At 38.0% G+C, this 21,898-nt stretch overlaps 1 protein-coding gene across 8 annotated transcripts in view; it reads left to right on the top strand.

The window, feature by feature from the left end:
• DYRK1A (dual specificity tyrosine phosphorylation regulated kinase 1A) overlaps positions 1–21,898 on the top strand; it is a 149,587-nt gene that overhangs the window by 95,820 nt on the left and 31,869 nt on the right. For 6 of the 8 annotated variants that reach the window (XM_078073607.1, XM_078073584.1, XM_036076324.2 and 3 more), the window contains 2 exons: positions 13,381–13,577; positions 20,708–20,827. In XM_078073607.1, coding sequence (XP_077929733.1) covers positions 13,381–13,577; positions 20,708–20,827 — 317 coding nt within the window. Of the gene's footprint in view, positions 1–610; positions 659–13,380; positions 13,578–20,707; positions 20,828–21,898 lie in introns of those variants that run through there. The other 2 variants (XM_036076326.2, XM_078073631.1) reach the window with 2 other exon arrangements.

Genomic DNA, 21,898 nt, shown 5'->3' with positions numbered 1-21,898 from the left:
GTATGAGGAAATGGACTTGTTTGTAACCATGCTGTACTTGCGCTTGTGCTAAGGCAAGCAAGAGGAGGTCTTAAATCCTAGTCCAGTGTATTTCTTTCTTTTTTTAAGATTTTATTTATTTTTTTGACAGCACGAGCAGGGGGAGCGGCAGGCAGAGGGAGAGGGAGAAGCAGGCTCCCCGCTGTCAGAGAGCTCGATGCGGGGCTCGATCCCAGAATCCTGGGATCATGACCTGAGCCGAAGGCAGATGCTTAACCGACTGAGCCACCCAGGTGCCCCTAGTCCAGTGTGTTTCTATATAGCAAGCTGAACGTTCCAGATGTATTTCTTATTTTTCCTGTGTTATAAATGAATATGCTATTTCCATGTTACAGAGGAATCTGTAGGGATGTAGAAAGCAGGACCCTGGACCATAAGGTTTCACAAAGGTGGTTACGAACCACTTGAAACCTGCACTTACCTTGTCTAGATTGTTCCAGTGCTTTCCCTTAACTGTCCCACAGAGACTGACTTGGGAAGAAGTGAACGGAAACCCCATCTTCTGATTGAAAATAGGAAGTGGCGTTCATGGAATGCTCTTGTCATGCTACTGCCAGTTAGGCTGGCTACTGCGAATCCTATCGCAGGTGTCTGGAATTGCTGAGACATCATCTGACAGGTACTTGTGTGAGAGACAGCTTTGAAATCAGGACTGAGAGTGTTGAGCTGTGTGGTTGCCGTCCTCATTTCTCTTGTTGAAAGACCCTGGAATCTCAGGATCTGGCATACCATGTAAACTGAGTGATGATAATTTCTTAGCTTGCTTGAAAGAATTAGTTCCTTGATTATAACTAATATAATTTGTCGATTTGAATGACATGTCATTTTTGTAAAACTCTTGAAATCTTGACATGTTTATGACCGGCACACTTACTGAAGGCCGAATGGCTGCCGTCAGAATGGTTGCCGTCAGAGGGTGCCTTGTTCCGTTAAGAGAAGTGGCTGGCGTTCGTACACATGGTCTAGTTGGGACTCCAGTTAATCTGCTCATTTTCTGTGGTATTAATCTGGATGCCTGGTAGAACAGCCATCGCATCCTGTGTATATCTTCTAGATACTCTCACTGTGGTTGTAGATGTCTTTCTTAGGGGATTGGTCTCAGGTTAGCCCGATTAGTTACCTCTTGAATAAATGATGTTATTTTAATACTCTGCTAGAAAGAAACTCCTGTAGTTCAGACCATGTATATATGACCAAAACGCTGGTTTTGTATTAAGACACTGATATTCCTGAAAAGGCTGCTTCAGCAGGTCCTGGCTCATTGGCTGTTCCCTCGTGCTGTTCCCTGGATTCTGCTGGTCTGGAAGGCATCATTTTTTGCCCCTCTGCAGGGCTGTCCAGTGAAACAACATCTAAAATTAAACTTCTCTTAGAAACAAGTTTGCTTTTTTTGTCCCCCAAAAGGACTGGGGTGTGTTGGGGGGGGCGGTTAGAGAATATATAAATTTAAGACCATTATAAGCCAGCAAGGATCATTCAACTACAATCATGAAGTTAAACTGTTTTATATTGTATTTGCCTCAAAAGCATATTTGTGAACACTTTATGGAAGTGATTATTTTAGTTGTGTTAAATAAAGTGCTTTCTTTCGCGTATATTTTTTCTGGTAAAGTATTTGTTTTCAGTTTTTTAGAAGTTTTGTCGCAGTTATTTCAAATAAGTTATTTCAGGTAATCATACCTAAAGTATGTTTAATTTATTGCAGCATGTTAATCTTCCATTTTGTGTTGGCATTTCTAAATCTTCCAGTGGCAGATTGACTTTACAAATGGTGGGTTCACATTTATAAGTTGATGAATGTCTGTGCTCTTTTATACTACTCATTTAGTCAGTTAGGCAACAGTTACTTACAGAACTTGTGCTGTGTGCTGAGCACTGTTCTGAGTCCTGGGGATTCAGTAGTGAACAAAGCAGGATGAAGGGGTTTAAGGATTCATAAAAAGTGTAATCTCACCTCTAAAGTATCTCTAGAGACATTGTATATCTTTGTGTATCTGTCTGTTTCAAGCACTCCCCCCTCCAATTCCTAGAAATTAAAGGATCAAAGGTTGCTTGCACCTTGTTTTCTGCGAAATGGGGAAAAATGGGTTTATTACTGATGAAACATTTTTATATTATGGATACTGTAAAAAAAAAAAATACTTGGAATTTTCATGACTATTGATAACCTATAAAATTATTATCTGCTTATTTTTTACTATTTAAAAATACTTGATAATTTTAGAATATTGGGGGCCATATAAATATAACCATATTACATGTTATATTGTGTACAGTATAATAATTTCTGGAATCCAGCAGCTATATTTTGGATGACTATTTTAATTTCTTTTGTGTTCCAGATGCTATTACTAAAAATAAGTTCTTGACCTCTTATTTCAGCTCTAAGAATTTGGTTTGCCTTTTGTAATTGAAAGGGTTAAGGACCCGTTTACTGTAAGGTTAAGTAAGATTTTCTGTATTCTAGTCATCTGTCCATCTGGTCTTTCTTAGTAGGTGCTTGCGGGCTTACCATGTGCAGCCTTAATTAAGTTATGCTGTTGTGTACTTCCGTTTTCTCTCTCCCTCCCTGGTGCTGTGGTTGACACCTGTGTGACTTTATGTATGTTATAAACTCTACAGTATGTTGTTATTTTTGCTTTAAACAATGAGTTATCTCTTAAAAATACTGATGAGAAATGTCTTTACTATTTATCTACAGTTCTACCATTTCTGTTGGTCTGTATTCCTTTGTATAGATCTCAGTTTCTGTCTGGAATCATTTCCCTTCTGTGAACTGTGAACATTTTTGGAGTGCCAAGTCTGCTGTTGAAACATTTTTTCACTTTCATTTGTCTGAAAGTGTTTTGCCTTCATTTTGAAGGTTTATTTCAGTGGATATAGAATTGTGGGTTAAAGGTCTTTCTTTTATCATTTTAAGATGTTGCTTTGTTTTTTTCCTAGTGTGCATGATTTCTGATGAGAAGTCTGTGGTTCTGCTATATGTAAATGTGTATTTTCCCCACCTCTGGCTGCTTTTACAGTTTTTTTCTTCATCATTGATTTTTAACAATTGAGCGTCTTAGTGAGTGTGTGTGTGTGTGTGTGTGTATTGTTACACTGCTTGTGCTTGATTGAGTTTGGATCTGTGGGTTGATACTTTTCGTTGAATTTGGAAAACTTTTGACTTAGTTCTTCATAAATTTTCTTTCCCGAATTTCTCTCTCCCTCCCTTTTGATGCCTCCTTTAAATAGCAATGTTAGCTTGACTTTATTCTGAAGGTTTTGGAGGCTTGGTTTATATTTTTTTCCATTATATACTTATTTTCAGTTTAGTTAATTTATAGTGCATTGTTCTTACATTCACTGATCTTTTCTTCTGCTGTGCTCCATCTGCTATTTGATCCATTCCTGAATTTTACATTTCAGTTATTTTTCTTTTTCTTTTTTTTTTTTTTTTAAGTAAACTCCTTGCCCAATGTGGGGCCTGAACTCATGACGCCCAGATGAAGAGTTGCAAGCTCCACCGACTGAGCCAGCCAGGAGCCCCTATTTACAGTTATTTTTCATTTCTAGAATTACCATTTGGTTTCTTTTTATAGTTTCTATTTATCTATTAAGATTTGCTGTTTTGGGGCACCTGGCTGTCTCAGTTGGAGGAGCATGTGACTCTTAATCTTGGGATCTTGAGTTGGAGCCCCCTGTTGGGTATAGAGATTACTTAAATAAATAAACTTAAAAAAACAAGATTTGCTGTTTTTTCTTATTTTGTTTACATTTTCCCTTATATTTTAAAACCTTTCTATACCTGTTTTTTCTCTGCTAACTTCATTATTTCTATCATTTCTAGATCTATAGATGGGTTTGTTTTCCTCCTGAATACAGACAACATGGGGCTTGAACACACAACCCTGAGATTAAGAGTTGCCTGCTCTACCGACAGAGCCAGCCAGGTGCACCTTGTTGCTTGGTGATTTTTGGTTGGATATGGGCATTAAGAATGCGAGGTAGTTGAGCATCTGGGTTTTGTTGTCCTTTAAAAGGTGTTGAATTTTGTCCTGGCAGACTGCACACCATCTTGATCCTTTGAGGTATGTTTCAGTGTCTGTCCGGACAGGCAGACGGCAACCTTTATTGGAGGGCCAGGATAGCTCTACTCCTGAAGTGTGGATTTTTGGCGGTCTGTTTTGAACGTCTGTGGTGTTTTCCGGGTTTTTCCAGCCTGGCTGATTGGAGCACTTACCGTCTCCCGGTCCTGTGTGAGTTCTAGTGGTTCACCTCATCGCTCCCTGGCAAGTTGGTTTTTGTCTACCCTCCCGGACGTGCACCTGCCGCTTGGGCAGCTTCGTATTTGAGTCAGGGGGATTTCTAGGTGTAGATTAATGGAGCGCCTTCTCTGCAAAGCTTCCTTCTTTCTGTGGCCTGCCTCACAAATTCCTGCCAGCTCTGTAGCCATGAACTCTGGTCTCTTCCCCACTCAGCAAGATCACTACTATTATATTTGGGCTCCCCCTCTCTACATCGTACTCTGGAAATTGTCCCCAGATAGAAAGCCAGGGTGATTGTGGAGCTCGCCAGCTTTGTTTCCTTCTTCTCAGGGATCACAGCTCTACGCTGCCTGTTGTCTAGTGTCTGGAAACAGTTATTTCATGTGTCTGACCAGTTTTGTAGCTACTCCTGGTGAGTGCGGTAGTTCAGTTATGAGGCACTCAGAAGTGCTCAGAAGTGGAAGTTTGATGTTATAGGTTTTTAAAAATACATGCTTTTTTTTTTTAAAATCTCTGTCCCATTGTTATAGTTCATAATTTAATGCACAAATTTAATTAAAAAGTTTCAGACTGAAAAACCTGAGCATTTATTTAGATCTTACATGAGCAATTTCATTGTGTTTGTAGACAACTGAATATGCTATTTTGGCTAGTCGGTCAAAACAAACCGTGTGTGTGTGTGTGTATGCGCATTCTGTCATGACAAATACTGGCCACTAACTAGAGGGTAATAAGAAATGAATTTATTTGTCCTTATCATTAGATAATTGACAGAGCCCTAACATAGTTTGACTTTAATCTGTATTTATTTAACACCTACTGTGGAGCCATGCAGTGTGCTGTGTGCTTGGGATATAAAAATGAGTAAGACAAATTGACTCCTCTAGCCTGTGCTATGATTAGACTGTTCTTTATTTCTGACTCATGTGCCCCTCATTGTAAAAATACTTCTTTCATCCTTACCCCCTTCAGCTCTCTCCCTCCCTTTCTCAACCATTTCTTCATATTCTAAATATTCCTGATGGATTCAGTTCATTGTTTCATTGAACAAATATTTATTGAATGCAGGCCATGTGCCAGGCACTGTTCTTGGTACTGATGATATCTTGGTGAACAAAACTTTTTTCATGGACTTATGTTCAGTTACCCTCTTAGTCCTGTGCCTGTATTCCCAGCACTTCATTTAAAGTGCAGTTGGCTATTATTCCTTTGACGTTTTTCTTCTCCTCTGTTATGGGCATGTCTTGTTGCTAGTGACATTGCACATTTTTCCCATGTAGTCTTGGTTGTCCTCCCTTCCTTTCTTAGGGGAGTCTGTCTCAGAAGCTTGGCCTCGTAAGAGTTTCCACCTTCTGGATGTTATAGTTGTAATTAACTCGAATTATTTTCATTTATTTTTGTTCTTTAACATTGTTCTTTCTCTTTGAAATCAAATGTGAATTAAAATAACCACAAGAATGGTCGGTCCTCTCTCCACATATTAATAGCCAAAGAAATTGAAGTTCGCTACAGGCGGTGTTCCTGGTGGGTCTTAACGTCAGAGGTGAATAAACGATTGTGTTTTTCATTCATGGTCTGCTCCCAGGCTTTTCTGTTTGACGTTTGCTCTATGTCTACCTCTGCCTTTTGTGGCTTGACATCTCCCAGTCTCAGATCTGTTCTTGGAATGCTTCTCTGTGGAATCACTGCTAATTCCTACTAGTGTTATGGTCTCTGGTTTTTACAGGTTTTTGCTGAAACATAGTACCTGAGTGGAATGAAAAAGCTACTTTGTTTTTTTTGTTTGTTTTTAAGTAAGCTATTTACCAACACAATTTTTATGAAATTTTAGAAACACGCTCATGGTAAAAAAAAAAGATCCGTATTGTTCAGAAAGAAATAAAAACTGCAGATAGGACCCTACTTGCATACTTTTCTCCAACTTGTCTTTCACACTATTTGGCAGCAGTTTAAACTGTTATTTTGGAACTGAACTCCAAATAATGATTATGAAGATACTTTTGGGTTAAATATTATAAGATGATCATTAAATTACAAGACTTCATGTTGCAGCATGTATTTTGATACATTCTTGGGCTAAAATATTAGAGCTAATTTTTAGTTTAGTTGGACAAGGATTATATATAGTATGGTGTAGATGTCAGGTTAAACCATATGAACTTGCTGTTTTGTAGGCCAAAGGAGGTCTAATATTAGCAGTTTCCTACAGTTCAACCTAATACTTTATTAACATCATAGGATGAACTGAGTCCTTGTTCTTATTAACATTTGAATTGAAAGGGAAGATGGAAATGTTGGAAAGAATAAAAGCCGTGGTAATGGGCCTAATTATTAAATCGGGCTGACAAGAAATTTCGTATTAGTTTGCCTTCTTGGAGTCTTATCATAAGAGAGGAATGAATGAATGGATAACTTAAATACTTTTTGGCATTGTGGGAGGAAATTAAACTTGCATATCTTTCTGCATTTCACACACAGCAGTTGAGCTAAGAAAGGAGACAGCATGTGGCAAATACACCTGTGTGCAGCCCCACAACTGGTAATGTTACTAAGGAGTTGTGATAAATGGTATAGTTAAACATCTAAAAAAAGTTCTATAAACGAAAAACAAAGTTATTTCTTGTTAACCCATGTTCAAATTACCTACAGTAAAATTTAAAAAGAACATTGGATTCTTTGTCACCTGGTATACCACCCTGCACAGGAATGTGTATGTGTTTTAATAATGATAAAAAAAAAACCAAATATCTAACTAGGAAGGCAAATCTGTTGGGGGGGGGAGGAAATCAGCCCTGTGGTGTATTGGGTAGTCAGGATTATAGGTTATGTTTGGATTATCTGCTACTTGGATTAGTCGGAAAATAGCTTTCTTTTATTAAGTTAAGCAATTATATTGTTTTTTAGATGCAGCATTGGCATCATCTGGTGGCTTGTTAGAAATGTAGACTCTCAAGCCCTATCCTAGATGTACTGAATCAGAATCTGCATTTTTAATAGGATTCAAAGGCAATTTGTAAGAACATTAAAGTTTGTGAGGTGCTGTTACAGATCATGGGTGTCATTGTCACTCCCAAACTGTGCCATAGTAACCTCTCAGTGCTTGTTGAATTTAATGCATATAATTGATTGGATCTAGATTCAGAAAATAAAACGCATATTTTAGGAGGATAGTATCACCATAATAAGTAGCAGCTAGCCATTTCTTTGTATTTCTTTCATAGCTATCTGGATATCACAAAATTTATCCATCCATCTCTGCCTCCAAATGTATCCCTGAGTCTGATTCTACCCATGCTGGATGATTAGTTGAAGTCTTGTGATTGTGTGTGTGTATACATACCTAAGTCAACAATAGTATACAACAATTAGATTTTTATGAGTCAAAGATTAGTAATCTATATTGTAATGTATAAGATAACTAAAAAATAATAAAATAATTTGCGTGTCGGGGAGGTATAGAAATTTCAGTCCAGCAGAAGGTAAGAAAGGAACATAAAATGGTTGGAATAAATAGAAAGGTTATTAGTGTACATTCGTATATTGGATAAACTTAGAGTTAAGTGTTAGAGTGTACTAGTATAGTATAGTTACAGTGTACTTATGTACTCTTATTAGTGTACATTTGTAAATTAAATAAACTTATAAACTACAAACTGTTTATAAAAGACAAATCTAAAATAAGGGAACGGGGAGTTGACAGTAAAGGGTGGACAGAAGGCATACCACACAAAGAATAAGAGCAAGCGTGGTGCAGTCATACTAATATCAGACAAGGGGAAGTATTATTGGAAATAAAGAAGGGCTGTTTATGATGATGAAGGTTTTATTCATTAGGAAGGTGGAACAAGTCTAAATTTATGTAATCCAATAACATGCTTAAACGGAATATTTTTAACATACCTCTCTTGCTAATTGATAGAACAAGATGAGAGCAGAAATAGAAAACCCCATATAAAAGAGGTTACTTAATAAAATTAGTAAACTTTTGATTAAACTGATGACAAGGTAGGAGAAGACCTCATTAACCAGAGCTGAATTGAAGGGGTATCACTACAATTATACCTACATCTTGATAGAAAAGCTTAGAGGGTATAATGAAGAGCTTGATGCCAGTGTGTCTGAAATGTAGATGAAGATATACTATTAGAAAACTACAACTTATCAAAACAGGCACACCAGGAAATACAAAATTTCAGTAGTCCTATTAAAGAAAGACAACTTTTAATTATTAACTTTTAACTACCCACAAAGAAAAAAACTCTTAAGGCCAGGTGGTTTCATCAGTGAATTGTCACAAAAACGATAATCATGAACAAACTGTGTTCCAGGAAACGCAAAGTCAGTTTAACATTAAAAAATCAATCAGTGTATTTCACCATGTTAACAGTGTAGATCAGAAAACTGGTGTCATCTCAGTGGGTGTAGAAAAAGCATTTAATAAAATTCAGCATCCATTTGTGAGGAAAAAGTTTTAGCAAACTAGGACTAGAAAGGAACTTGATTCATCTGATAACGGTTATCCATTAAAAACCTACAGTAACGACAATACTAGAGAAACGTTGAAAGCATACTTCCTGAGGTTGGGAGTGGGACCAGGGGTACCTGTATCTCCTCTTCTGATCATCACTGTATTAGAGGGACAACAGCAAGTAGAGTAAGGCGAGAGGAAGAATAAGGATTAGGAAGGAAAAATAAAACTGTTCAAATGCCTGGTAGTGCTAGTAGCTGCTTATTAGACAATGCTGATAAATTCATCATTGCAAAAAACTATTGAACAGTCCACTGTTCAGTTTAATGCACATAATTGATTGGATCAGTTGCAGTCAATTGATTGGACAATGTGCAGTTTCAACCACAGTGCCAACATGTGTTTTTTTGTTTTGTGATTTTGATGAGCTAATTCTAAATCATACATGGGCATGCAAAGGGCTAAGAATGACCAAATCATTCTTTTTGTTTTTTTTAAGATTTTATTTATTTATTTGACAGAGAGAAACAGAGAGAGATCGGAAACACAAGCAGGGGGAGTGGGAGAGGGAGAAGCAGGCCTCCCGCGGAGCAGGGGGCCTGATGCGGGGCTCGATCCCAGGACCCCGGGATCATGACCTGAGCCGAAGGCAGATGCTTAACAACTGAGCCACCCAGGCGCCCCTAACCAAACCATTCTTGAGGAACCACAAAATTCTCTACTGGATATTAAAACTAGCTGGTTCTTACACAAAGTTTTAAGAAATCTAGGTAGGTCTGTGTCCAGTAGAACAGAATAGAGAATCTAAAACCAGATCTAAACACATATGGGCATGTCGTTTATTTATTTTTTTAAAAAAGATTTTATTTATTTGACAGACAGTGAGAGAGGGAACACAAGCAGGGGGGGTGGGAGAGGGAGAAGCAGGCTTCCTGCTGAGCAGGGAGCCCAACGTGGGGCTCGATCCCAGGACCCTGGGATTATGACCTGAGCCGAAGGCAGACGCTTAATGACTGAACCACCCAGGCGCCCCAGGCATGTCATTTATGATAAAGATGGCATTGCGGAGCAGCAGGGAAAGTTTATCTTTTTAATCATTGGTCCTGAGTCAATCAAATGTCCATTTGGGGTTGTGGCGGGGGAATGGAACTTGATTCCTTTGGTACACATGCACAGAAATCCAATCCAAGAGCATTGTCCATCTGGATGTGAATGGTGAAACTGAACTTCTAGAAGGTAATGTAGAATTTCTTGATAACTTTGGTATAAGGGAACATTTCTTAAATGGACACCAAAAATACTAATTCTAAAACAAAGGGTGGTAAAATTAAGAGATTGTGCTGGTTAAAAAACACCATTAAGAGGGTGACAATGCAAACCACTTACAGCCAATAAAGGGCTCATACCCAAAATATGTTACAAATAAAATGTTCTAAGTTTTAGAAATGTATAAGAAAAAAACTTTCTTGATAGAAAAATGGAAAAGCAATCTGAATGGGCATTTCACAGAAGTGGGTATTTAACTGGCCATAAATAAATCAAAAGATGATCATAGTCACTGGGAAAATATAAGTTCAACTCTTAGTGGAGTACCACTACACACCTCCAGTAATGGTTGAAAATTAGAAAGAATAATGATTCTAAGTGTTAGTGAAGGAATGAAACAGGGGATTTTTCATATACTGCTAGGGGAAAAACAGCAGAACAGCATCTCTATATATTCCAAAAGACACTTAACAAGACTCTTCCTAGTGGCATTATTTATAATAGCTCTAAACTAAGAATAATCCAAATGTCAATCAGAAGTCAAAGAGATAAGTAAATCATCACATGTTCACATGATGGGATACCAAAAAGTAATGATAATGAATAAACCACAACTTATAAACGTAACATGAAGTGAATAAACCCATTTATGTAGAGTTATAACTAATCTGGTTTTGGAGGTCAAGATAGTAACTTTGGGGTAGAGGAAATTGGGTATTGATTGAGAGGGTCATGGAGTGGTGTTGGGGGGTTTCTGGCATGATGGCCATTTTTTTTTTTCCTTGTCACAGGTTCAATTGATAATTATTTAAGCTGTATACTAATGATTTTATACTTATTTCTATATATTATAAGTAAGTTTAAACATAGTCTATAATAATGACATTGATAATAGAAGCTAATATTTTTTTAAAGTACTAGGATCCATTATTCATGGCTTACTTGTGGTGTCTTATTTTAAAAAACTTCATAATAGACCTAAGGGAATAGGGTTAGTATAATAATAACTCTGCTGCATAGATAGGGAAACTAAGACCTAGAGTAGTTAAGTAATTTGTCATTTAGGGCCTTACTGTTTTTATGGTTTATTTATAAGAGCTATATATATATCAAAGAACTCAATCTTTTTTATATATGTTTATATTCCTTCCCAGTTTTTTTGTGATTTTAACACGCAAATGTGAAGCCTCCCTTTCCCTCCATTACTTGACATTTAGGTTTCCTTTTTTCTTTTTTGCTGTTGTAGACAATACCAAGATAAACATTCTTCCCTGTCTTTGTGAGCGTCCTCGATTATATCCTTATGATAAATTCCCAGTTTTTTAAAAAATATTTATTTATTTGAGAGAGAGCACAGAGGGAGAGTGAGAGGGAGAAGCAGACTCCTCGCTGAGGAGAGAGCCCACTTACCATGACCTGAGCTGAAGGCAGACACTTAACTGACTGAGCTACACAGGTGCACCCCCCCCAGTTTTTTTTTTTTTTTTTTTAACTGAACAGCGTTGTTCTATGTAATTAAATTGACTGTATTTTTTTAGTATGAGTAATGAAATGTTTAGAAAATTACCCCATCTTTGATGATAGTAACACTGTCATTTTACTTATTCAGCAAATACTTATTGATCCTGTACTGTGGGTCCGTTAAGGACCTCATGCTGTAATGGAGGGAGACAGAAGCTAAGGTCTGAAGGCAGTGCCGAGGCAGGTTATAGTCCCGTTTCAGTGGGGGTGGAGGCCTTGAGATGTGCACTTCAGAAAAGTCACTCTAGTATCTTACTGAAGAAATCAGAAATGGGCAGAGTAAAGATAGAAAGAGCTTTTAGGAATCTGTTTTAGTCCTCTAAGTGAGGCATGGGTTACTGGAGATGAGAAGTGACTGTATTTGAATGTTATGGGAGGTAGAACCAGCAAGATTGGGCGGCTGTTCGCATGAGGTTAGTCTGTGAGGGAGAAGAGCTCTCACTGGACTCCAGGAGCTTTGCTTCTGGTTGACTGGGGGGAAGACGGTGTCATTTGCTGTGGTAGAAAATAGAAGTGGAACTTATATTTTGAGAGAATTGAGCTTTGTTCTCTTCAGTTTGGGGAGTCTATGTGACATTCCCTTAGAGGTTGTTAGCCCCACAAAAGTGGGTGCTCTCTCTATTGTTCTTTACTATACATCACAATACAGCAGTTGCAGCCAATATTGGGCCATTTATTAATTGCCAGAGCTATTCTAAGTATTTTACACATATGAAAGCACTTAACCTTCACCACAGGCTTTTGAGGTAGATATTACTCTAATTTTTTAGGAAGTTAGGTGTGCAAGGCCACAGAGTCAGTAAGCGTGGAGCTGGATTTCAGACTGCAGCAGTCTGGCTGAACATCCGTGCTCTGCGCTGTTGGGCCAGCGCTCTCGTATGTCTGAAACAGTACGTTAGCAAGAGCACCCTGGTGCTGAACAGTATGGTCTGTTGTATGGTTGCAGTTAGCTGGTGTATTCAGGAAGACAAGCACCGGAATTCTGCGTCCTCAGTTTGTTGACCAGGGTTTGGCACTTCGCATTTTGGCTTTAGTCTGTGATTAAAAGTGTGGTTAAATTTAGGAAGAAAGTTCTTTTTTCTTTTCTTTCTTTTTTTAAAGGAAGAATTAACTTTTATTAATTAACTACCAAATACTTTTGACCAAGTGTTAATTTTCCACGTCTACGATGAAAATCATGACTGCGGTCCCAGCCTACTTGTGGGATCATTATTGGCCATTCACACTTGCAGTGCGCTTGCCAGGTCTGGGTGCTCTTACGACTGTGTCGAAGAGTTTGGAGGAATCCAGCATCCTGTGAATTTGTGCCTGTGTGTTTGTATGCTCAACTTTTAATTACCGGTGTCAGTGGTGAGCACCATTAAGACGGATCTTTCACTTGGTTTGGGGGATGCTGGAATATTGATTGCATACACCTGGCAGGTGCAAAGCAGCATCTCAGCAGTGTTCCTTTGAATTGGTTTCAAAGGAGCTGATCCATCGGAGAGGCCTTTCTCAAGAAATCAGATATTCTTGTGCAGCTTAACAGTTCTCGATGAAAATCTCATAAGTGAAAATAAGTATTAAGGGTTGTTATTCCTATTGCTTTACAAAAAGATTTACTTAAGATTTTCTCTTGCTACAGATTTATAGACACTCACTTAAATCACCATATTTTATACCGTTTAACAGAACTGTTGTGTCAAGTGTAGTTTCTTGTTTGCACTTTGTAGTTTTAGAAGTTTTTAATATGTTCGAACATCCTAAGGTCCTTATGGAAGGAACTATCATATAGGTCAAAAGATGCAGACATTAGGATATAAATACATCCTTTCAACTTCACTTGTTGTCTTCTCGTAGGAGGAGAGACTTCAGCATGCAAACCTTCATCTGTTCGGCTTGCACCGTCATTTTCATTCCATGCTGCTGGCCTTCAGATGGCTGGACAGATGCCCCATTCACATCAGTACAGTGACCGTCGCCAGCCAAACATAAGTGACCAACAGGTTTCTGCCTTATCTTATTCTGACCAGATTCAGCAACCTCTAACTAACCAGGTAAGTTTATGACGTATCAGAAATTATTTGTTGGTGTGGTAGTTTATTCCTTAAAATGGGAGAACAGTAAATACACAAAAATGGTTTAATGGTTTTCAGTTTTACATGCCACATGAGATTCTGGATTGATGAGAGATGATAAGAAGTATGCATTAAAAAGTGTGTTGGCTTTTTCTTTTTTCTGTGTATCCCACTTAATTAAAAAACACTCATAAGCCATAACCACATTCTCTCATTTTGTAATAGGGAGGGAAAAAGTTATTTTTAAAGAATATTAATTAAAATGAAGAAACTGGAAGCTTATTTTTATGAAAAGGTGGGTAAGTAGAAAAATAAAGTTATAGGAAAACAAGTCAGATTCCATTATCACAAACTTACAGAGCTGATTTTATGCTGTTATAAACTACTTTAGTGCACATTTATTATAGTACGAAACTTCTTAAAATGTAAAAGAAAAAAATGTAATGCGAATTAACCTTGCTGGTCATTTTAATATTCAGACTAGAGATTCAGCTGTTTTTTTTTTTTAATGGGTAGTTAACAGAATAAATGTAGAAATCTCTCGCTATACATACATGTATTCGTATGTGCAAGTGTGTAGGTGCGCATTCATAATATTTCCTGAATTAACTGCATTCATCACTACATTGATTTTTGGTTTGGGAGAATTTTTTTTACTAACTATGGTTGAGGTAAAATTTCTTTCCCCACTGGGATGGGGAGGATATGATGAATGCTGACCAAGGATTTTTTCCATGCACTTAGGAATTGGGGTTGCCACTGTTTTCTTTAGGTCATTTAATATATCAAATGATGATCAAAAACTTGGAAAATTTCAATGTATTTCTTATGCTGGATTATTTGAAGGAAATGTGGTTTATTTCTAATTCAATAGTATGTGGTTTTAATGAAATTGGCTATAGTAAAGTCACATTACGATTAGGGGGCATCCCTTGTATGTATTAAGATTTTTGTCAGTAGTTGATCTGACTTTGCATTTATAAAATGTATGTAGCATGTGAATAGCATTCATAGTTAATAGTAAGTTGAATTATGGCAAGACTTAAGAATTTGTTTTATGTAGTAAATTGAGAAGGTGTATGTTTGAGAGTTGGAGCAGTTGGTCGAATGTTCAAAGCTGGAAAGTGTTTGTATACCAGAAGAAAGTTCTGTGGACATCCAAAAAGTAGTAATAGCACAATGAGTCATTTGCATTGTACAGTTGGCCCTTGAACAACAGGTTTGAATTGAGCGAACCCACTTACATGTGGATTTTTTTGATAAATACAGTAATGTAAATGTATTTTTCTTCCTTATGATTTTCTTAGTAATAGCTTCCGTTCTCTAGCTTACTTTATTGTGAGAATAGAGTGTATAATAAACGAAGTATGTGTTAATCAGCTGTTTATTGGCAAGGCTTCTGGCCAGCAGTAGGCTATTAGTAACTAAGTTTTTGGAGAGTCAAAAGTTACGCATGGATTTTTCAATTGCATGGGGTGGGGGGTTGGTGTTCCTAACTCCCGCATTGTTCAAGAGTCACCTGTACTTTTAAGAAACGGTATGTTTGGATTCATTTTCTCAGTTCAAAAAGCAGCCTCTCAGGCAGGGCGCCTGTTTTTAATATTTTACAGCTGAACAGACTAAGCTCCCATCTGTGACTTCTCCAAGTGTTGAAGCAGTAGACTTGGAGGTCCAGGCCAGGTTCTTTTCTTCTTAGACACAGTGCTCTTCTGTTCTATAACACCGGTGTCTACGGAGGGCTAGAAAAAATTCCAGTCCTTTAGAGTTACTTTGTGGTTTTATTATTGTAGTAGGTAATTCAGTTAGCACAGTACCTGTTTTTAGATACAACTAACATTTGTGGGTGATTTTAAATAAATAATTCCTTTAGTTATTTCCATTTTAAGTTATAAAATATTTTTAAAGATTCATATGATGTAAAAAGAATGTCTTTTAAGTAACAGTATTCAGCCAGATATTTCTACCAACCCCAGAAATTTCTGAACCTAATGAGGCAGATTAGAAGAGGTTTTTCTTATAACTGAAGTGTAAAGCACTAAAACTGTGTGCTGATACGGCATGTTCTGCAAGTCCTAAGACATGGGCTCAAGGTCTTGACTCATGATGTAGTTGTGTGAGGTGAGTCAGGTCACATGGGCCCTTCTGTCTGTTCCTTGAATGTAAGATTGGGACCTTCGACTATAACCCCCCCTCCAAACCTAAATTTCTCTAAACTTAAGTCTAGCTGTAAACTTCTATAATTTTATTACTTGATTTCAATGGTTTCTTATTAATCATCCTATCAGGGTTTTTTTTTCTCCCCCCCCCCCAAAAGATTTATTGAACAAGTAATTGAAATGAGCTAACTTTAACATTTTATTTCTGGTTATATGAGTGGTGTGTTTTATACAAGTTTTTAAACCCAGTTTTGTTCAAAAGATAAATTTAGGAAGCAAGAGAAATGTAGTAAAAGTAATTGTAGAAAACTATGCTTGATGTTAGGAATGCTCAGTCGCTTTGAGCCGTGAGCATTTTCACGGTACCTTCCATGGTTCTTAGCCTCTGCCGGTAACTCTGGGTGTGCGCTGCCTGTGGTTTTCAGCTGTGTCGGTGGCTCTCACAATAGCAAGGAAGGCAGAAAATAGTGTTCCTAATTCTTCATTATATATGAAAATATGAGATAAATATAAATGAAATGGATAGAGTTAGGTATTATTAAGCTAGAAAACAGTTTTTATTTATTTTTTTAAATTTAAAATTTTATTTTGTTACGTTATGTTATTCACCATACAATACATCATTAGCTTTTGATGTAATGATCCACGATTCATTGTTTGCGTATAACACCCAGTGCTCCATGCAGTACGTGCCCTCCTTAATACCCATCACCGGGCTAACCCATCCCCCACCCCCACCCCTCTAGAACCCTCAGTTTGTTTTCCGGAGTCCATAGTCTCTCATGGTTCATCTCTCCCTCAGATTCCCCTCCTTCATTTTTCCCTTCCTTCTCCTAATGTCCTCCATGCTATTCCTTATGTTCCACAAATAAGTGAAACCATATGATAATTGACTTTCTCTGCTTGACTTATTTCATTTAGCATAATCTCCTCCAGTCCCATCCATGTTGATGCAAAAGTTGGTTATTCATCCTTTCTCATGGCCGAGTAATATTCCATTGTATATATGGACCACATCTTCTTTATCCATTCATCTGTTGAAGGGCATCTTGGCTCTTTCCACAGTTTGGCTATTGTGGACATTGCCACTATGAACATTGGGGTGCAGGTGCCCCTTCTTTTCACTACATCTGTATCTTTGGGGTAAATACCCAGGAATGCAATTGCTGGGTCATAGGGTAGCTCTATTTTTAATTTTTTGAGGCACCTCCACACTGAAGAAAACAGTTTTTAAATAAATTCCTGCAGCTTACACTATGGAATCTTTTCAAAGAAAAAAAAAGATTGTTTTAGCTCTTGTAACTGATTTAAGCAGGGTATGCAAACTGTGCTTTTCTTCACTTTGTGATCTGTGTTTGCACCCAGAAAGGTCCAAGAACTGTGAGCACTGGGGATGTGGGTTTTTCTAACTCCAGAGCCAGATAGCTTGAGGCAGCAGTAGGATAGCTCATCAACTTGCCATTTTGCTGTGGGGACACTTGCGGCGGCTGAGGGACGGGAGCAGCCACTTGCAGCCTGATGAGCTCCTTCCTGGGTTCTCTGAACACCATGGGTTTTCTTCTAACTGTGGAAGGGAAGAAGGGAGCTTGCTCTGTTCCTCTACATTCTTCTGGCTTTGTGATGATAAGCAGGAACGGGAGAAAGCATTAAATGCTTAGGGGCCAGCCTTGAATCCAGTGAAGATGTGTAACGGAGTGTTTGGAAATGTTTTTTCCTAAATGTGGATTTGTGCTTACAGCAGCACAGGATCAAAACACAGAAGATTTGACTACCTAACATGAAACCACAATGAAAGTTAGTGGAGGGAGTGTTACTTAGTTTGTAGAACTTAGTTTGTTCTTCCCACATAGTCTGGGCACTTGCTCTGTACAAGGTGCCATTTGAAACAATGAGATGTAGTCTGGTCTGAAGGCCGATCGTTTGTGGGCAGAACACATCTGGTTTATGTACACAGATGCTCCTGAAGTAGTAATTTCTGTTGTGAGAACTACATAAGAAAAGTAAGGTATTTAGAATTAGCTAATCATTTGGTCTCATAGGCAGAGTTGGCCAACTTTGGAAGAGGTTAGCGATATTTTATAAAATGGCAAGCACACGGCACACGCTCATATTGAGCGCGGGAAAACCATTGTTACTCAGTCAAAATTATGTTCCTATCCAGTTTCTTATATGTCCTGTATATTAAAAATTGGTGTCTTGATTGTGTGATTTTGGTGTGTTGAGTGAGAATAATTATTTGTGGAAAGATGTAGTCACTGGTTCTGTTTTTCAGATGTTTGAAATACCAGTGGAATTGTAGATGGGCAACTTAAAAACTTAAAACACATTCACAGTTTTGTATATGACTTTTTAATAAATTCATATGCTTATTTTGTTGGTGTTTATTAAGCATAACTCAATTATGTTGTCCTACAAGTAGCCTAAAAATGACTCAACTAAAAGGGTTACAATCGAGGCCTAAACATGACCAGGACCCCTTGGCCCAATGTTACGGTATAGAGCGTGGGACTTTGCAGGATCTTGGATCCCATCTTACCTGTGCTCTCTATGAGCTGGGGAGCTTTGGGCAAGCAGTTCACATCAGAGACTTGGGTTTCGCATTTGTAAGCTGGTGACAGGAAAACTACTCATCCTCAGGAGATTGTTGAGAGGATTATATGAGAGATGCAAAAATACGTATGCTCCTAATAGAGTGTGTAGCAAATACTTGCTACTCTTACTTTATTATTAATGACTTAAGTAATCATTTGTTTCTAACAGTTATACCTTCTGTCAGCTTCTCTTACAGTAGTGACATAATACCTCACTGGTTGAGGTTCTGTGCGACCTCATAGTGGGGTGCGGCTGCGTTCCAGCACTCCCAAGAAGGGTCTTGTTGGAGTAAATTCCCTGCATGAAAACAATGCCAGGATCTTAAAAAATAAAAAAGGAAATTTGTGAAGGGAAACCTTTTCCAGTATTTTAAATGCTTATAGCATTCATTAACATAAAAATAATTGACATGCTTATTACCAATATTGTTTATTCATTAAATTACATCTCTAAGGAATAGTATAAGAATAAAATGTCCTGTGAACCTCATTGTACATACTCTTTATATTTAGCAAAATGAAACTGTATATATTTGAAAAATTCAGTAATTCAGATTTACTTATTAATTGCTGCTATCTTTTCAGATAAGTAGTTATAACCACTGAAGATTTTTCCCCTTAAACCTTATTTGGAACCTTAAGGAGGAGAGGATCATGAGAAAAGATAATTACTAACTTACTATAGTAATTCAGTAAATTTGCCATCTGGATAACAGCTTTTTAGAGTTTGAGTATAGAGGCAGAGGAAACTAAAGTTAATATTGGTTTCAGAGAACATGTACCTGGGAAACTGCCATGATCATTCCATCTTTTCATACCAAGGGGATGGTGATTCTTTCCTGTTAGGTCCACTGTCACCTTACAGACCAACTCTCTTTTTTGTTAGTGTGGGTTAAGTTGGTTAATTATCCCAAGACTCCAGACATTTCTGTGAGGCCTTGGTATGATGCATTTGCTGTCTCTCAGCATGTCAGATTGACCTGAGCATCCTTGGAGAGGGGCTGTGCTCTAGGGGCTTCGGGCTCAGTAGATTTTCCTGGCTTCAGTGTCTGTGAGAGCTAGACAGGAACCCATGGATGGCTAGTGATGGTGACTGTAGGTACCTTGATACAATTAATTGGTTTTGAGGATCTGTTGATCCTAGTTGGGACCCCTTTACTGGTGGAAGAGTGGGGTATGAACAGTAGTCCAGGATCATTGACATGCCATTCCAGTATGTGTATGGAGGGTGGTCCCTGCTCTATCCCCCATCTAGCAGGAAGCTCACAGTTGAACTCTGACTACCTGTTGGATGATGAAGGAGATGCAGTTTAGAATTAGGGCGGGGGTTGGGGGGGTTGTTACTGGAATATGGTTGAAATTAGTTTTTAAAAGTTTCATGAGCTTTAAGGTGTTCTCTGGAACTTATTTGTGATCAGCTCCTAATGTAATTGTAAGTAGAGATTTTGGTATAATGGATTCATTTGTTTATTCAACAAATACTTATTAAACATCTGTGTGCCCACCACTGTTTTAGGCAAAGGGAATACAATGCTGAACAAAGGAATCCCTGACCTCATGGAGTTTTTCGTGTAGTGGAAGGAGAAGGAGAAAAAACTAAAACCAGTAATGAGTAAATATAGTATATCAGGTGGTGATAGGTGCTAAGGGGGAAAGGGAATATGGAGGGTAAGGTCGGGCATGTTACCGTGAGAATGTTCTCCTCAGTTGTGTTAAAAAAAAAACAAGTGCCAGGGGCTCCTGGGTGGCTCAGTTGGTTAAGTGTCTGACTCTTGATCCTAGCGCAGGTCTTGATCTCAAGAACGGGGAGCCCACTTTAAAAAAAAAAAAGAAAGAAGTGTAGATTTCAGCTAGGGTCTGGGGGTGCTGGGAGCTGCACTTCTGCAGTGCCATGCTCTGCTCCTGCTCCATGGCCACCTTGCTTTGCTTCGTGGGGCCAAGTGGGTCCTGAAATCCTGTCCTGGGAAGCCAGACGTGGGCTGTGTCTCTGTCTTTACCTGCTGTCAGCCAGGTGAGGCCTTAGGAGTAATTCAGGAGCTTTTCCTTGTGTGGTGGAGAAGCCCTCTTTGGGCAGCATCCTGTGTGTCTCCTGGGCCCCGGGGGTCTGTGCTCCTACTGTTTAATCTGAGGAACAAGATCGAAAGCCTTGGGCAGCTGGCACATTATCTTCTAATTTCATTTATTTGTTCCAGTGGTTGTCCTCATTGGAATCCGGTTGAAAGAGGTAACTGAGAGAGGATGTATAATCTTCTAATGTAGTTGTCTTTTTTTTTTTTTAAATACATACACACAGGTTACAGAAGAGAGGGGATTTATACCAGTGAAGTATAGTTAAAGTGCTAGTTTTTTCTGTCTATTTAAGGTGATGCCTGATATTGTCATGTTACAGAGGCGGATGCCCCAAACCTTCCGTGATCCAGCAACTGCTCCCTTGAGAAAACTTTCTGTTGACTTGATCAAAACATATAAGCATATTAATGAGGTAAGACTACTGATTTGTTTTAACAGCATATCTTGCGATAGACCAGGACAGAAAAGTTATTTTGTGGCCCCTTTAAATACAGTAAACTTTATTCCCAGTGATTGTAATATTGCTGATTATTGGTAAGTTAATGATTTATAGATAATATAATTATAATCATGTAAAAGAAAAAAGCTCTATTAACAGAGACTGCCAAAAATTAAGATACTTGGGGATAACTTCTAAAGTTGTTTTTAATATATGCTAAGATATTATTTCTGTAACAACTCAGAAGAAAGGAAGGGAATAATGACACTGTAAAATTATATATATGTTAGAATTTTGTTTAAGTTTTTATATATCTGTTTCTGTTTTTGCCATGGATGTCAGGAAGCTCAGAGATCTATTTAATACCCATTTAACAGGCATTTGTCCTAGTTTATTTGATATATTTATATTTCTGTGGTTTTAAATTGTCCTTTAAATTTTTATGTGTGTTCTTTTATTGTAAGATACTTGAAAGCCTTTTTGGTGGATGTAAATAGAGTAAAAAAACAAAAAAAACAAAAACCAGAGCACTTGAATTACTCCTATTCCAACTTGGCCCTTCACTTCCATAACATTTTTTTTCTGGTGTCTTAGACCTTTGACTTAACTGCCATTTGCTTCTAGCCTCAGCTCTAGCTCTGTAATTAATTATGAAATGAGCTTTTCTGGAGAAGAGTGGATGTGCTTGTGCCTCCTTTCCTCTTCATGGGAGCCCTGCGTCCTGTCCTTCTAAAGGCTTCTCTACCAGCTCTAGAGCCGTTTAACTAAAAGGATGTTCTTAAGTATGTGTAAATTTTACTGCAGTTTGACGCTGTTTAATGCCAGTGTCGTTCTGTTACTGTGGCAGTGTGGCAAGAGAAGATGAGAATGAACTCAATGAGGAACATGTCTGAGTTGGATTTTGTACACATTTGATGGTTTAGAAAAGATGTGCCAAACTAGCTTTTGATTACTTGAAAAATCTGATAAATTATTAACAGTTTATTCATGTCAGTTTGTTAATATCTGGAAATTGTTAACAAAGCTATTGTGACGCTTTGGTGA

The sequence above is a fragment of the Halichoerus grypus genome, chromosome 1 (genome assembly GCF_964656455.1).
Source record: "Halichoerus grypus chromosome 1, mHalGry1.hap1.1, whole genome shotgun sequence".
Taxonomy (NCBI): domain Eukaryota; kingdom Metazoa; phylum Chordata; class Mammalia; order Carnivora; family Phocidae; genus Halichoerus; species Halichoerus grypus.
This window is presented reverse-complemented; position numbering and strand designations above follow the sequence as displayed.